This window comes from Corella eumyota, chromosome 7 (assembly GCF_963082875.1).
Source record: "Corella eumyota chromosome 7, kaCorEumy4.1, whole genome shotgun sequence".
In the NCBI taxonomy this organism is placed as follows: Eukaryota; Metazoa; Chordata; class Ascidiacea; order Phlebobranchia; family Corellidae; genus Corella; species Corella eumyota.
In genome coordinates this window covers 11,277,608-11,294,332 of record NC_137496.1, presented here as the reverse complement: position 1 = coordinate 11,294,332, position 16,725 = coordinate 11,277,608, and the positions used below count along the sequence as shown (strand labels likewise).

The following is a 16,725-nucleotide window of genomic DNA, read 5'->3' as shown; positions in this document are numbered from 1 at the left end:
GCCAAATACAGGTATTGCAATAGTTTAATAATAGCGACGCCTGACTAAAGCCTATGGATAACCTTCCATATTCGATTAATAAGGCAAAATAGAGCATATTAATAATGGCTACCCTATCACAATTAAATTCATTCTTTCTAATTATAGTTTTTAAAACGAAATTAAACTTTAGAAATCTATTAAAACATGCACAATTTTAAGTTCTAAAAACTAACAAAAAACTATCAGTGCAAATAGAAAAAAAACCGTTAATATAAAATGTTTACAAAAATGTATGCAACTATTTCAATAAGCACAGTTTTGCCATAAAAAAACGTCAATAAATAGGGGCATAAGTTTGATTATACGAAAAGAGAACTCGAAAAGACAAGATCCAAAAATCTCATAAAATAACCAAAAAAAGCAAGGCATAAAATCCTAGGAAATAAAAAACACCCGAAACACAAAGCGGAAAATGTGATAAAAGACCCCAAAACACAAATCATAAACACTTACAAAATAAACAACTAAAAAAAACAAGGCATAGGCTACAATCTTAAAGAATTAACTAAAAAAAGCAAGTCACAAAATTTTTCTTATAGCAAGATTAAGGGGAACGAAAACATGTTATAAGTGCTATGGGTAAAATATAAAAATATAAAGAAAGGTGTTAAATTTACCTGGACCATAGTTGCTTACAAAAGTTAATTAAAAAAAGACAAAATTCAAATATGAATTTGACATAACTGTAAGATTGCATAATCTTTTGGTATAAAAGATAATATATAAAAAATAAGGCAAGAATAAGGGTGTTAAGTTAAAAAGGTATAATAATGTCATTTTTAATTAAAAGTGAGTCCATTTTACAGTGAGAGCTAATAAAAAATGCCCATTAAAATATGAAATATTAAACTATTTTTACATACAGAATATGCATTTTGATCCCAATTACAAATTAAAGTTTTTACAGGGACAGTTGACTTATTTAAATTAAGTAGACCAAAGCCGCAAGAGTCGCAACCAAAACAAGTCATTACACTTCACAATATAACATACCTTCAATTTATATAAACTTTCAAGCATTATGTACAAGTTAAAAAATATAACAAACATTTAAGGACTCATATCAACCCAGGATCCAGTTAGTTTAGGTTAAATTGCTGGAAGATGGTTGGTTAGGATCTTTTAAATTAAAAGTTTAAAGAGTTATCCACAAATTATAAACATATAAAAACAACCGGTAGAGTGGTGTAGTAGTAAGAACACTTGCTACACCACCATGAAGTCGTGGGTTTAATTACCACTGACCTCATGCTGTAGTGCTCTTGAGTAAGGTGCTATAAACGGTACAAACTTCTGTTAAGCCAACACTAAATCAGCAGCATAATTACCGGGCAATTATAATTTATAAAATCCCAATCTGCTAAAGTAACTCAAGACTGGGTCGGAGTAACTAATGTTATTCTATGTTTAGGTCGCGCATTCGACCTTTCCACATTGAGAATAAAGATATAGGATACAAAAAAATACCACCCAAGAACTATAGAAAGTCAATTTCCGGTATAAATATGCTTACCAAATGCATCTTCAAGTTGTATATTAGGACCTGGATTTTGGACCTCCTGTATTTCTTGATTCTGTGTCTCAGGTGTTCCTTGATTTTGAACCATAGTTCCTCCAACAACAAGGTTTACTGTAGAAAATACTTTATAAACCAACAATTTAAATGAAACTTTTTTGTATTTTCCTACATAACCTTATCAATATGTTTATTACCATATATTAAAGAGTATAGTGTTGAAAGAGTATAGTCCTTTATATCAATATGGTGATAATAGAAAGTCAATGGTTAACTTATATTACATCAATAATCTTATAGCCAACAATCTTATACATATTTAATTGTTAAGAAAACTGGTGGGTTGTTATTTTATACAAGATATATACTTGGTCCTGTGTATCTAGGATATTCAAATCTTCCTTCTTGATAAATTTGAGTTGAAAGATTTGTAACGGAAAAATGAAATATTTCATGTGGAGGAGTTTTGTTCTCAAACTCTGGTTTTGGTTTTATTTCAATCACATCGGATATAAAGGCTTTACCAGCATAGATTTTAGAAACTGTTTCAAACTCCTGATGTTCAATCTTGACCTCTACTCTGTCATTCATTCTAAAAATATTAAAAAGATTAAAAATAATTTTCTTACAATACAGGAAGAAAAAATCTTATTTTTTCTAACCTTGAAGACACAATTGCCATAAAAGCTTGAGTTTCATTTTGTTTGAGTAAATTCTGCATGTCAAAGTCAATAATATTTAAAGTTAAAAAGGCCTTTTCCTTTTCGTTAAAGCAGTGAAAAATCTGTTTCTTTTCAGGATTCCTAAGATACTGGGACACTCCAAACAGCCAAGACGCTATAACTTGAAACCTTAAAGATTTTATAACATAGTAACCATACAATAGTAACCGAACTGTTATGTCCTAAACCTTAAACATTACTTATTAAAATGGTGCTTTAATAATTAGTTAAACTATTTACCAAGATAAATGGTCAACTTGAAACCGAACTGTGTGAGATTTTCCCAAAATAAGTTCATCAAGATCTTCCCAAACTACTTTGTCTTTACTTACTTGAGGCTTAAAATAACAGTTTAATCTACTTTAATTTGTTTAAAATCAGAAATAACATTCTATATAAAAATGATAAAATCAAATTAAGAATTACCGTAACAACACAGGTTCCAGTAGTTGAGTAAAATGGGGTGGAAAGAGATATTGTAACTGGAACATTAAACTTCAATCCATGTGGCAAGCATTCTAATTGTGGAGTCAACAAATATGTTGGGTTTTCCTAAAAAAAATATTATTGGTTTAAACAAAGTAATTAGATAACTAAACAAAAGCAAATGCTTTTTTGTATGTTAAGTATATGTTAAACAACTTTGTAAAAGCAAATACCTTGGTGGGGAGAGTAATATCATGACAACGAACAACATGGACAGTAATTTGAACATCCTCATCAAGTGCACCTTCAGGAATATCAATGTAACATCCCGATACTTCAACTCTGCCTCCTTTTACACCGATCACCTTGGTTACAGTGTCTTAATAGCAATATGATATATTTTAATCTTAGTTTATCAAAAAAAAGCTGTAAACAATCAATGAAAACCCAAATTAACAAAATTGATTAAATCAATAAAACTAAAGATAAAAATTAAATAAAGTATTATGGCAAACTTACCAGATTTATCCTCATATATAACTTCAATTCCTGATGCAGTTAAATTTTCAGCCTATAAACGAAAAAAAAACATTTAAATCATATTTGAATTTTTCAATGATTTAGTCAATAATTTTACACATAAAAATCACCTAGTTTTTTAGTTACCTGGCTAGTTTTTAGTGTTACTGGTTTGGTTAATGATTGATCAGATTGATCTTGTGCAGTGGAATATTCTTCTGGCAAACCAGAAACTCCAAATATTTTAGTTGTTGGTAATTTTAACTGCATTAAATATTATACAAAACATATCACATTTCTCATAACAATATTCAGAAATGCCAAATTGTATCAAAAACCTAAAAATCATAAAATTAAGCTACAGTATACAAAACATATTTACAAACCTTTGCATTCTTATTTCTTGCAACTCTCAGTAATTCTCGTCCTTCAGAATCAACTTCACAATCATAAAGGTCCAATATTTTAATTTTGTGCAAACAATCACACAGCTTTGTGATGTCATCAAGTGAGAGTTTGTTGTCACTTAGGTTCATAAAACTAACCTAATATTTAGTAAATTTGTAAAATTGTTTTATTACAAGTACTTACTAGAATCAACTAAATCTATAAAATAAAGGATTGTTTAAAACTAATTTTTAAATATCTTAACTAATTTAAAACAAAAATTGTACAAGAACAAAAAAGTATTTGTTTACCTTTATGCTTGATTTTTCTTTTATTATCGGAAGAACTTGGTGAGAAAACATTGTTAAACTGCCATCCTCAAAAGTTGGATGAAGTACATCTAACTCCAATGGTGTAATTGAAAGTTGAAGGATTTCGACGAGACTTGTAACATCATTGGGATAAATATCGTCACTGATATACACTTCTAAAGGTAAATGTTTAATAACCCAATCTGCAAGTTCTCTTCCATATTCTTTTGTTAATTTATACAAAAAAAGAAGATTTGGAAAATACCGATGTTCTAAGTAATAACTAAGGTAGTTGAACAAAATATTTCTCTTTTGTGTTAAATCAGTTTCTAGATCCAACATCTTCTTTACTTTCTTTGAGTTTTGTTCATTACACAAACCATAAAGAAATTTGCACACATTAAACTGAAAAGTTTTTGTTCTTAAATTTTCCATTAACCAGGTAAATGTGGATTCAAACTCATCCAGAGAAAGAGGTTGAATCATGTAAACTGCACAGAGAAAGTCTTGCCAATCTAAATTTGAATATTTCATGTGTTCTACCCCTTTAAATAGGTTTTGTCTAGTTTTAGCATTTTTAAATCCTATCAATCTTTCCCAGTGATCAATTTTTTTAGATCCATAGTTTTCAAATACAATTTCTTTTTCCATTATTCCGTTGTAGGCTAGTTTAGTCAACTTGGTCAACTCTTCACTGCTAGTCTGCCCAGATTTAAAGCAGTCTTGGGTAAATGTCAACATTTTACATGTCATTGTTGTGGTTACAGAAGGATCATCAGCTTTATTTGCCTGAATAAAATAATCAGATTTGCAGTTTTAAGACATAAAATTGAATTTTGACTCAAATTTTGACAAGAAAGTTAAATTGAATTTTAATAAGTAAGTAAGGCACCTTCGAGTAATTTATTATCTGCTGTGTTGCTATTGTTAATATTAACATCATGACATTATGTTGCACACTGTATTTTTTATTACTAATGATGTAAGTTACTTAGCTTTTTGTTTCTTTTGTTAAAATCTTGGGTTTGAACCCTATTACATTTCAAATATTTAATATAATAAGTAAAGTGGTATCAAAATAAAAGTTGTAAATAAACTGGTATGATAAACTGGTAAATTATTGTTCCATGCTCTCTCTCTACATAGAAGTTCAGCAAAATTTTATATTACCTGAGTAGATGTTAGTTTGACTATATCTGTAGTTAGTTGATCAGATGGTTTTTGTAGGTTTAAATAATCTTCAGGTAAACCATGAACACCTATAATTTTAGTTTTCTAAAAAAATTAGCATTTTAATAACATTGATCTTATATGTGTATGTTGCATGTAACTTCAAAATAAGTTGTTTTATCAGCATACGTTTAATAAATTAAATGAAATTCGGCACAAAAATTGTTATTTAAAGCTAATACTAAACAAAATAAATAAGGTTTTTTGTAAAATTGAATTAGTTTGCCTAAATTTGTTTACATATTTACAAACCTTTGCATTCTTATATCTTGCAACTCTCAGTAATTCTTGCCCTTTAGAATCAATATCACAACCATAAAGCCATAAATCTTTTATTTTGTGTAAACAATCACACAGCTTTGTGATGTCATCAATTGAGAGTTTGTTGCGCCCTAGGTTCATAAAACTAACCTAATATTTAATACTTCATTCAAAACAGAGAATTACAATAAATATCAGTTTTTTCATTTTTAAATATTTTAACGAATATATTGATTTTTAAACAAATAAATAAAATACAAAACTCTATTTACATTAATAAATTTATTAAAATACATTTAAATAACAGAGTTTAATTGAACTTCCAATGCTACAAACAATAACAAATATTGTTTACCTTTATGTTTGATTTTTCTTTTATTATTGGAAGAACTTGGTGAGTAAACATTGTTAAACTGCCATTCTTAAAAGTTGGACACACCCATAACTCAACTGGTTTGGTTGAACTTTGTAATTTGTCAACAAGTTTATCGACATCTTTTGGATAAACAACTCCATTAATTTTAATCTATAAAAGTATAACATGTTAGTAATATATTTTGTAATAATTAGTTTAATACTTTTAACAAATTTAACTTTTATTTAATAACCAACTTGAATTTAATTATTAAAACAAGTAGAAGGGTGGTTTGTTGTTATTGGAAGTTTAATAATTTATTGCTATAAATATAAAATCTAACAGAAAAGTTATTCCAATTTGGATTAATTTTTTAAGTTTGCTTTAAATTTTGAATTTACTATAACAAAAAAACTTGATTTATGAAATAACGCCTCTTAAAAAGACAAAGAATATAATTTTAATAAATTTAATTATAAAAACAGGAAAAAAAAGTGATGTTGTAGTTCTTACATCAAATCCCTTTTCACTTGATGTTATTCGTATAGGAGAATGGGTATAACCATGATAGATCTAAATTATAAATATTAATTATATATGTATGTATAAAAGCTTTCATTATAGTAAAACCTTTAAATTTTTTTTTATTAGTTCAAGCTAGCTTAAATATAGATTTATAAACAAAGTCATTTGTATAAATTTAAGAAATATATATCGAATTATTTTTTATTAATTAAAATTAAACAAATAATTTTGAACCACATGTTATTGCAATAATTAAATGCAAAAAAATTAGTATATACATTATACTAGTGGTCACAACCACCAGGCCCACGCCCAGTGCCAGTTTGTCAGCCGTACGTTATCGAGCCACATACTTTTTCGAGTTAAAATGCTTTACAACAGAAAGGTGATTAGTTTGCGATTTGTAAGCTTATTTTGTCTTTAAAACATTAAAAAATGTTAATCATCGATTTGATATAGGAATTAAATACTTTAAACTTGATACATTTTTATTGGTGAACATTTGGATTTTTTAAAGTCTGTTCCGCAAAAAAATATTCAGTTTTAAATCGTTTCGCAATGCGAAAAAGTTGCTGACCCCTGCTCTATACGGTTTAAACTTTTTTAAAAACAGATCAAGCTGTTTAAAAGTAATAAATAATGCCAGACAAAAATTTTTAATTATCTACATCTTTTGGATTGGTGTTGTTAACATAAATTAATATTTTAGAAGATTGCAAAGAAATGTTTTTTTCGTTTTTTAGTCCTACTTTGTCTTAAAAAATTTATTTAAACTTAAGGAAGATTTATCAAATTCTTCCTCCCACTTTGCGGGTTCAGTTGTTTTAGTTTCATCCAACTTTTTTATTGTCTTTAAGTCCTATACACCATAAAAAAACAGAATATAACATTTTTAAAATAAATTTTAAATTGATTTATATTATTTTATTTGTACATTAAGTGTAAATGGTAATTCTTCATACAAAAGTTTGTAATGTTTATAGTGCCATAAAAGAGCCGAGTTTTCCAACTCCTACACCATGCCGTCATTCTTTAATAAATTTAATCTGCAATTAACATAAAACTCACAGAAGCTTCAAGTTCAGATGTTTTTTGACTAAATTCCTTTCTTTGCTTTATCGGTTCAGTTGTTCCAGCTTCATCTGAAATCTTACCCTTTAAAATACCTGGAACATTTTCGTCCAATGCCTGCAAAATTATAAAATTGAATTAACATTTTTTATACACTTTAAATAAAATTATTTAAAATGAGCTGTTGTTAGTGCTAAAAGAGAATTAGCTTTAGACTTAAAAACACAACTTAACTACTAAAGACAAAACACCTGATAATTTCTAAAACAAAGAAACTTATGTAATTTGATACAACCATAGAATTCAACATAAAACTACACTAAGGAAATTATAGATAATTTAATTTTACTTTAAAAAATAACAAGAATTTGTTTTAATTTATACAATAAAGTTAATGTCAGAAACAATGCAATATTTTTTTTACTTAATATTGTTTTGCCAAATTTCATTCTATATTGGCAACCTTTATACATTGTTTATTAGCAAAAAAAAAAAAAAATTTAATAAAATGATTGGTAAAATTAATAATTACAAGATTTTGCTAGTGAAATTTCATTTATTTTAAATTTTTTGTTAATTTTTATTACAAGTAATGTTAATAAACCTACTGAAGATTTTGGGTCAGGGGTTTTTTCAACAAATTCTTTTTTCCACTTTGTGGGTTGAGTTGTTTTAGTTTCGTCCAACTTTTTTATTGTCTTTAAATCCTATACATCATAAAAAAAACAGAATATAACATTTTTTAAAATAATTTTTAACTTGATTTATATTATTTTATTTGTACATTAAGTGTAAATGGACAAGTAATTCTTCATACAAAAAGTTGTAATGTTTATAGTGCCATAAAAGAGCCCAGTTTTAAAACTATTAAACCATGCTGTTTTTTTTTAATAAATTTATTTTGCAATTAACATAAAACTCACAGAAGCTTCAGGTTCATATGTTTTTTGACTAAACTTCCCTTTTTGCTTTATCGGTTCTGTTGTTCCAGCTTCATCCAATTTCTTACCCTTTAAAGTACCTGGATCATTTTCGTCCAAGTCCTGCAAAATCATAAAATTTGACTAACATTTTAACACACTTCGTTAATTAAAATTATTTGAAATAAGCTGTTGTTTTTGCATGATGTACATTTACACAGTAACTCATGCGAGCTTCTATTTCGGGGGTAGTACTAAAATAAGAAATATGGAAAGTTAGAAGTGCGTAATATCGAAGCCATATGTAATTGTTAACAAAAAATCGCTGAATGTAGAAATGATGATTTTATTTATCCCTTGCGTCTTATACTTAATTTTGACTTATGTCAAAGAAAAATAACATGTCAAAGAAAACTAGGTTTAGATAACATTTTGCAAAAACTTTTAAAGATTATTTAATTTAAAAAGAAATAGTGTTACATTATTGACAGTAGTTTGAATTACAATCCAACAATAAGGTTATTAAAACATGTAGAAGGGTGGTTTGTTGTTATTGGGAGTTTAATAATTTATTGTTATAATGAGAAAATCTAACAGAAAAGTTATTCCAAATTGGATTAACTTTTTAAGTTTTTCTTTTTTCATGTTAAAGATTTAGTTTAAGTTTTATCCCAATTTTCAATTTTAATTAACATGATCTTTAATAAGATAAACATGATAGTTACTAGGGATGGGCCAATCGAATCCGAGTCCGAGTACTCGGCCCGAGTATTAGGAATATTTTAATACTCGTGCTCGTCGAGCATTATTTGGTACTCGGACACCGAGTAATAATTTGTCATTTAAGATAGTATACGATTTTCTTTACATAAAAATACACGAAGTTTGCCTTCTTCTAATAAATTATAAATTACTCTCAATTATATTACGTTATTTAAGCAACGATTGCGCAACAAATACACTTTTTACTTAATAAAAAGTGCTCTTGTTTCGCAATAACGTTTTTTTTCTTATTTGTTTGTCAATTTGATTGTTGCGCAATTTGCTTGCCATATTTTGTTATTTAATTCTATGTTATTTAAAGTAGTATTGTTCACTGTCAAAACTTTATAAGCCAAGAATATGTCTTCTAAATCATCCAAGGTATGGTCGTATTTTGATGAAAGTGCCAATGACAACACAAAGGCAATATGTAGTATGTGTAATTGCTTAATTAGTCGCGGCAATAGTCAGGCAAGTTTTACTACAACTTCAATGATAAGGCATCTTTTACTGAGACACAACATTGACATTAAAGCTAAGCAAGATCAGGATACTCAAGTTCCTCCCAACGCAGGCACGTCAGGTGCAAAGCGAACTTCTCAACAAACTTTGGAAGAAGTTATTTCGAAAAAGCAATGTTACCCGCAAACACATCCAACAGCAAAAACCATAACAAGGTTAATATGCGAAATGATCGCAGTCGATTTCCTACCTTTATCCGTTGTTGATAATCAGGGATTTCGGCGTTTAATTGCCGAAATTCAACCACGATTCAATATGCCATCACGCAAATTCGTAACAAAACAAGCCTTACCAAATATTTTTAACCAGGTTAAGAAAAAAATTATGACAACTTTAGCTAACAAAGTGGGCACTGTAAGTGCAACCACCGACGTGTGGACAAGCCTTCAAAATATAGCATACATGAGTATAACAATAAATTTTTTATCATGGGTCAAAGGTGATCTTTGCCAGTTTGCATACGTTCTTGCTTGCAATGAATTGGAAGGCTCCCATACATACAATGCGATTCTTGATGAAATACGAAAACAAGAGCTAAACTGGGGAGTTAATTTCGACTACGTTGTAAGTGATAATGCGACAAATGTAGTCAAGGCCTTGCGAGAGGGCAACATTACTGGGATACGATGTATGGCACACACTTTAAACCTTATTGTTCAAAACGCGCTAAAAAATGGCCAGCGTTCAGTTATTGACACCGTCGCTATATCACGCAAAATTGTTTCACACTTTCACCATTCTCAACGCGCCTGTGGAAAATTAAAGGAATATCAATTACAAAATGGGTTGCCCGAACACAAACTAGTCCAAGATATTTCTACTAGATGGAACTCAACTTACCATATGCTTGAAAGAATTCTTGAACAAAAAGAAGCTCTCAATTTTATGCACTACACTCACGGCCAATGTGAAATTTTGTCGTTTAATCAATGGAAGATTGCTAGTTCCCTTGTAGTAGTATTAAAAATGTTCGACGCAGCAACACTCGAGCTAAGCAGTGAGAAGGCAACAATAGCAAGTGTGTTGCCGCTGAAGAACAACTTGCTTAAGAAAATTAATTCGTTTATGGACGAAAAAAAACATCTTTATGGTATTGGCAGTTTTTTGGATAACTTAAAATCCAATATTGAACGTAGGTTTTCAAAACCGCAACATGGTATTGATCAACCTCGCGACGCATATTTCTATGACGGAAATATTTATAAAGCATGTGCTCTTTCATCTATACTAGATCCGCGCATCAAAACATCATGGATCTCGAATAATGAAGACGTTTTGTATTTCACTATGCTTATTGAAGAAGCTGCTATTGAGAAGGGCAGGGTTGTTGTAGTGCCGGAAGAACCAAACGAAAGTTCATCGTCATCGGAAGAAGATTTGCGGAGTTTAATTTTTGATGAAATTGGTGGTGATGAGCAGCTCTCCCAACCGAGGACACATGATAAATCTTGGGAACAACTGATTAAAACACATGTTTCGCAGTACATGTCCGCGCCACGCATTAAATACAACAAGTGTCCTTTTCAATTTTGAACTAAATTTCGAAATGATCGCCCTGCTTTGTTTTCGCTGGCAGTTTCATTTTTATCATGCCCACCCACAAGCGTCTCATCAGAAAGATTGTTTAGCTCTTCTGGGGTAGTCGTTTCCCCTTTGCGCAACCGTTTAAAACCAAAGCACGTAGAAATGCTAACCTTTTTACATGTTAATTTAAAAAATCTCAATTTTAATTATTGATTTAATAAAAACAAATTTAATGCAGACTGTTCGTTTTTAAGTGTTTTTATAATAACGTCCATTGTATTTTGATTTGTAATATAATGCTTATCTTGTGTTCCTGTTAAAAACTGTCTTTTTCAGCCTCTTTGTACCAATGTTTTACGCCTAATAAATTTGAGACTTTTACATTTTGGTTTGGACATAAAAGCATATCGCTATCAGCAGTTTTGGCAACGTTAAACACTTTATTGGCAACGTTAAACACTTTATCATAGTTTTGGCAACGTTAAACACTTTATAATCAATAAATGCGATTTTTTTAAAAATCTTTTTAATTTTTATTACTATGCGAAAAAGATTTTCGTGAGTAGTCATACGTTTAGATGACGTCATAACCGAGTACTCGGACTCGGCCGAGTATCGCGACAAATTACTCGGGCTCGTCGAATCCGAGTAATTTGGTTTTCAGCCCATCCCTAATAGTTACTAAGAGTGTAGTTCTTAAGACCTTACGTTTGATTGACTTGTTGTTTGTATGGAAGAAGATTCCGCTTTCGGTTTAAAAAACTCCCGAATTCGTTGAAAAAAACCTTTTTTTTTTGGTGGTTTCACGATGTTCTTTAAACATAATAAAAAAATTAATTATTAATAGAGTCTAATATACAACAAAAACAAACTATTGCACTTGTTACAGCACCTTAAATATAAAAAAATCAAATATTAAAAAATATATAAACATATATGCCACATTAAAAAAATAATTATGAGAATTGGTAATTTTAAAAACATGGTGGTGTCAAATATTGTTATAATTAACACAACACCTAAATAACAAACAATTTATTTTAAGCAATCAAAATATTTCAGTTTGTGTCCACTGTCCTTACCTCATCTTCACTTTCACTTGAATTTTTGGACAAATCGGAAAGAGAATGTGAAGAAATCTGTTTAATAAAATAACAAAACTATAAGTTTATTTTATTTTTTGTATATATCTCATCCTCGATGTGGAGAAGTTAAATGCGCGATTTAAACATAAAGTAACAACAGTTACCCTGACCAAGTCTCGAGTTGACTTTGGCAGTTTGGAATAATATAGATTATAATTGCCCGATAATTATGCTGCTGATTAAGTGCTTGCTTAGCAGAAGTTTATACCGTTTACAACGCCTTACTCAAGGGCACTTCAGCATGATAGCAGTGGGGATCGAACACAGGACCTTATGTAGTATAGGAAGTGTTCTGACTGCTACACCATGCTTTTACATTGCTAAGAGATATGGAAAATGGGAAATGCAGAACAAATAAAGCAGGATTGACTTTTAAAATTTATAAAAATTCCACCCCGTTATGCAATCTGCGTATTTTTGGTAACAATTCCATACGGACCAACTATATGACCCCCTTTTTTGCAGTTTAATGTCAGCTTTTAGCACTATCCCACACCTAGCACCTTAGCTCTATCCCCTTTGTATATGTGTGTAACTGTCTGATGATAAAATTGTTAAAAAAAAACGAAAATCGGGTTTTTATGTTAAACAAACTTGGAACTAACTATTCAAATTTTTCCGCTTCACTCGTTACCAACACTCTAAGTTTAGCAGTTACGCAAATCTAAACTCAAAAACTCGCTCAACTGCAAGAATCCGGCCCAGATAATGTCGGGGACCAGAAGCTTCGGCCGTGAGAAGCTTCGGCCAGAAGGTTCGGCCTGCAAAAAACGCGGGGGGTCGGTGACGAAATTGCCGCGTAAAATGTCAGTTTAAGACCATATTTTACCGATATTCAAAACAAAATTTGACAAAAAGTATAATACATAAAAAAATTTTAATAAGTTGTTCCGATAAATATATATGTTAGTTTTTATAATATTTATTTTTTTTTAAATTTTTGTTTCACAAATGTATTTTTAAAACGGATTGATGACGGGCGCTTATGGCCTGCACAATTTTTCATCTAACTGCGGGAAGTCCACGGCGTAAAGCCCGCGTTTGAAGTCAACGTAAGACCGTATTTCATCAAATTTCAAAATAAAATTTGACAAAAAGTATATTATATAAAAAAAATTTAATTGGTAGTTACGATAAATTTATATGTTAGTTTTTAGAATATTTATTTTTTTAAAGATTATTGTCTTAAAAACGTAATTTTAAAACGAATTAAAGACAGGCCGCTTATGGCTTGCAAAATGTACTTTCGGCCTGCGTAATTTTTATCTATATGCGGGAATCCACGACATAATCCCTGCGTTTGATGTCAACGTAAGACCGTATTTTATCGAAAATAAAATTTGACAAAAAGTATAATATATGTAAAAATTTTAATTGGTTGTTACCTTAATGACATATGTTAGTTTTAAGAATATTTTTTTAAGGCTGATGTTTCAAAAACTAATTTTAAACCGGATTAAAGACAAGTTCTTAAGACCTTCAAAATTTAACGCGCTCTTGGGCTGCGAAATTTTAATTTTACTGATTTACAATATTTTACAGATATTTAAAATATAATTTTGCAATAAGTACAATCTATAAACAAATTTTGTGTGGTTTTAAAACTTAAGATTTATCTTAGTTTAACTGTTCCTTTAATGATTTATATATCAAAAACTAAATTTAGAACGGAGAAGATTTTGCCCTAAGTTATTAATTTTCAACAAGTAAAAATTGTTTTCAATAAATCAAATTTTGGTATTTGTAAATTAGTATTTTTTTTTTTTTTAATATAATTTTAAGTTTTAGTTTTTTTTAAAACAAGGTTGTTTTTTTGTAAATAAAGTTTGTTTTTTGTTAAGTAATTGTATTTTTTTTAAATTAAATTTTGGTTTATATAAAACAAATTTAGGATTTTTTGTTTGTTTTTAGTTTTAATGGTTTAAGAGTTTTTGGTTTGCTATTTAGCACCAAATTTAAAATATAAAGCTGGTATAAGCTGAATTTTTAGTCTATTTTAAATTATAAACTGAAGTTTAAAACTAGTGGTTTTTAATAAATTAAAGTTTATAGCTGGTGTTAATTAATAAACTAAAGATTAAATCTGGGGGTAAATAATAAACTAAAATTTAAATCTAATGAATTGTATTTTAAATTTGGGGCTGTTAATTGAAAAAACTTGGGATTTAATAACATTTTTTATGTTGTTGGGGCTAAATAATAAACAAAAGTTTTAAACTGGGGGTAATTAATAAACAATAGTTTGAATCCGGGGGTTAATATTGCTTTGTATATTAAATCTGGGATTGTATATTAAATAAACATGGATTTTTTTATATGGTGGATTTGGTACAAAAAAATAAAGTTTATCTTTTAAATAATTGTTTTAAAGCGATTTCCCTTTTTTCCTAAAATTTTAGGCTTATGTGTTTTTTAAGTTTTTTTTTATTTTTTAGAAATGCGTTTTATTCCAGTAGGATTGAAATTATAATTTAACTTTTTCGTAATTTTGTTTTAAATACTTTTTCGTAATTTTGTTTTAAAATTTAAAATCAATGTGATGTACGCTAGGACAAATTTTTTACCTCAAAAGCATCCGTCTTTAATCCGTTTTAAAATTACGTTTTCGAAAAAAAAAATTCTTAAAAAAAATAAATATTCAAAAACAAACATATATATTTATCTTAACAATTAGTTTAAACTTTTTTACCTATTGTACTTTTTGCCAAATTTTATTTTAAATATTGGTAAAATATGGTCTTGCGTTAAAGGTATATGCGGGCTTTATGCCGCGGACTTCCCGCAGTTCGATCGAAGATTTTACAGGTCGAATGTAAATTTTGCAAGCCATAAGCGCCCGTCTTTAATCTATTTTAAAAATACGTTTTTGGGAAAAAATCTTTAAAACAATAAATATTTTAAAAACTAACATATATATTTATCGTGCCAACCAATTAAATTTTTTTTATATATTTTACTTTTCGTCAAATTTTATTTTCAGTTTTGATAAAATACGGCCTTACGTTAACATCAAACGCGGGCTTTACGCCGTGGACTTCCCGCAGTTTGATGAAAAATTGTGCAGGCCATAAGCGCCCGTCATCAATCCGTTTTAAAAATACATTTGTGAAACAAAAATTTAAAAAAAATAAATATTCTAAAAACTAACATATACATTTTTCGTAACAACTTTTTCAATTTTTTTTATGTATAATACTTTTTGTTAAATTTTGTTTTGAATATCAGTAAAATATGGTCTTAAACTGACATTTTACGTGGCAATTTCGTCACCGACCCCCCGCGTTTTTTGCAGGCCGAACCTTCTGGCCGAAGCTTCTCACGACCGAAGCTTCTGGCAACCATAATGTCGACTTTCTGCATGTAATTCCCAAAAAATGTCTATATCAACATCGCTACAGCAATTGCGCTGAGCCTAGCTAAGTGTTAACGACCTTTGTATTACGGGGTAGTAATAAAATAGAAAAAAAATCGCTCAACGCAGAAATGGGTGGAGTTTTTCTCCCTAATCTTTTCTTGTGTCTTATAATCGATTTTGCATGATTGCTCAACCTTCATAGTGAATCCCACATCATCCCTTAGCTTTTTAGGTAAATACCGAATTTATCCCATACAAAATAATTTCGTTGCGACCCTCATTCCGCGAATTTTTGTTAATGTTTACATTTTGTCCCGCATCCCGTATTTTAGTATTGTTCGTATTGGTGTCACTATTTTAAATTCAATTAATATCAAATTTTTATTAAGAATCAACTTACATCCATGATTTAAGAAGCTATTCGTTCGTCGACTGATATACTTTAAGGTTTTTCTCGATGAAAATCAAAGATATTTTAAGTTAAATTTTCTAACAACCAAACTCCTGTTACCTAGATAAACTTATAAAGATAAAAAATAAAATATTGTTGGAATTATTTTAATTAAAAAACAATCATCAGATCAATCGTAGGCGTTGCGTTTGTCTAACTACTACGGTTATTACATAATAATACAATTATTTAAAACAAACAAAAACTATAATTCTTTCTATATAACGTCACAAAGTTTAATTAATATCTAACTTTCAATTCTGACATCACTAAGTTCCTGTTTATGACGTTTTACAACTATTTGTTTTGGCGTGTTTCCAGTAACCGATTTGTGACAGAATTCATAACCTCTGTTTTTCATAGAAATAAATAATAATATCAAACTTAGATTTAAATTAACTTAATATAATTAACGTAACAAATAAAAAAAATCTTACCAATTTTTATCATCTTAACCTAATGTTCGATAAATAATTTGCCAATGAGCTTTGACTCAAGAATTTACATCATTTATATTGACTTAAATGCTACAACGTGGAAGCGCATAGGCACCTAGAGGCTGTAGTAAAGCAAAGTGTTTCGATCATTGCACTATGCCGACGGTTAACTTTACTACAACATTTACAATTAATTTAGGTACGAAGTATCGCATTAATGGGTTGCTACCTGTTTTTTTGGCCA

The 16,725-nt window shown here is 29.2% G+C and overlaps 2 protein-coding genes across 2 annotated transcripts; one reads left to right on the top strand and one right to left on the bottom strand.

The window, feature by feature from the left end:
* Nucleotides 1–112: 112 nt before the first annotated feature.
* LOC145759252 (uncharacterized) lies at nt 113–16,143 on the bottom strand. Its single transcript, XM_082573029.1, has 21 exons — nt 15,994–16,143; nt 12,176–12,232; nt 11,802–11,906; nt 8,289–8,408; nt 7,974–8,072; nt 7,363–7,482; nt 6,283–6,342; nt 5,770–5,940; nt 5,406–5,564; nt 5,094–5,198; nt 3,924–4,712; nt 3,612–3,770; nt 3,373–3,489; nt 3,226–3,277; nt 2,940–3,085; nt 2,707–2,832; nt 2,521–2,618; nt 2,221–2,409; nt 1,927–2,150; nt 1,556–1,672; nt 113–1,161 (listed from the first exon to the last, which is right to left on the bottom strand). The coding sequence occupies exons 1-21, from the start codon at nt 15,997–15,999 to the stop codon at nt 1,127–1,129; spliced, it is 3,054 nt and encodes a 1,017-aa protein (XP_082429155.1). The 5' UTR covers nt 16,000–16,143; the 3' UTR covers nt 113–1,126.
* LOC145759521 (zinc finger BED domain-containing protein 4-like) lies at nt 9,408–11,346 on the top strand. The gene is made up of 3 exons (XM_082573360.1): nt 9,408–11,050; nt 11,174–11,249; nt 11,332–11,346. The coding sequence occupies exons 1-3, from the start codon at nt 9,408–9,410 to the stop codon at nt 11,344–11,346; spliced, it is 1,734 nt and encodes a 577-aa protein (XP_082429486.1).
* Nucleotides 16,144–16,725: the final 582 nt, after the last annotated feature.

Coding starts and splice junctions, on each gene's coding strand:
- LOC145759252 (XM_082573029.1), bottom strand. Junction 8,409..11,801: donor AAACAACAAGTCAATCAAAC/GTAAGGTCTTAA, acceptor ATGATTTTGCAG/GACTTGGACGAAAATGATCC. Junction 7,483..7,973: donor CCCCTGACCCAAAATCTTCA/GTAGGTTTATTA, acceptor ATAATTTTGCAG/GCATTGGACGAAAATGTTCC.
- LOC145759521 (XM_082573360.1), top strand. CDS start 9,408: ATGTCTTCTAAATCATCCAAGGTATGGTCGTATTTTGATGAAAGTGCC. Junction 11,051..11,173: donor ATTAAAACACATGTTTCGCA/GTACATGTCCGC, acceptor CCCACCCACAAG/CGTCTCATCAGAAAGATTGT.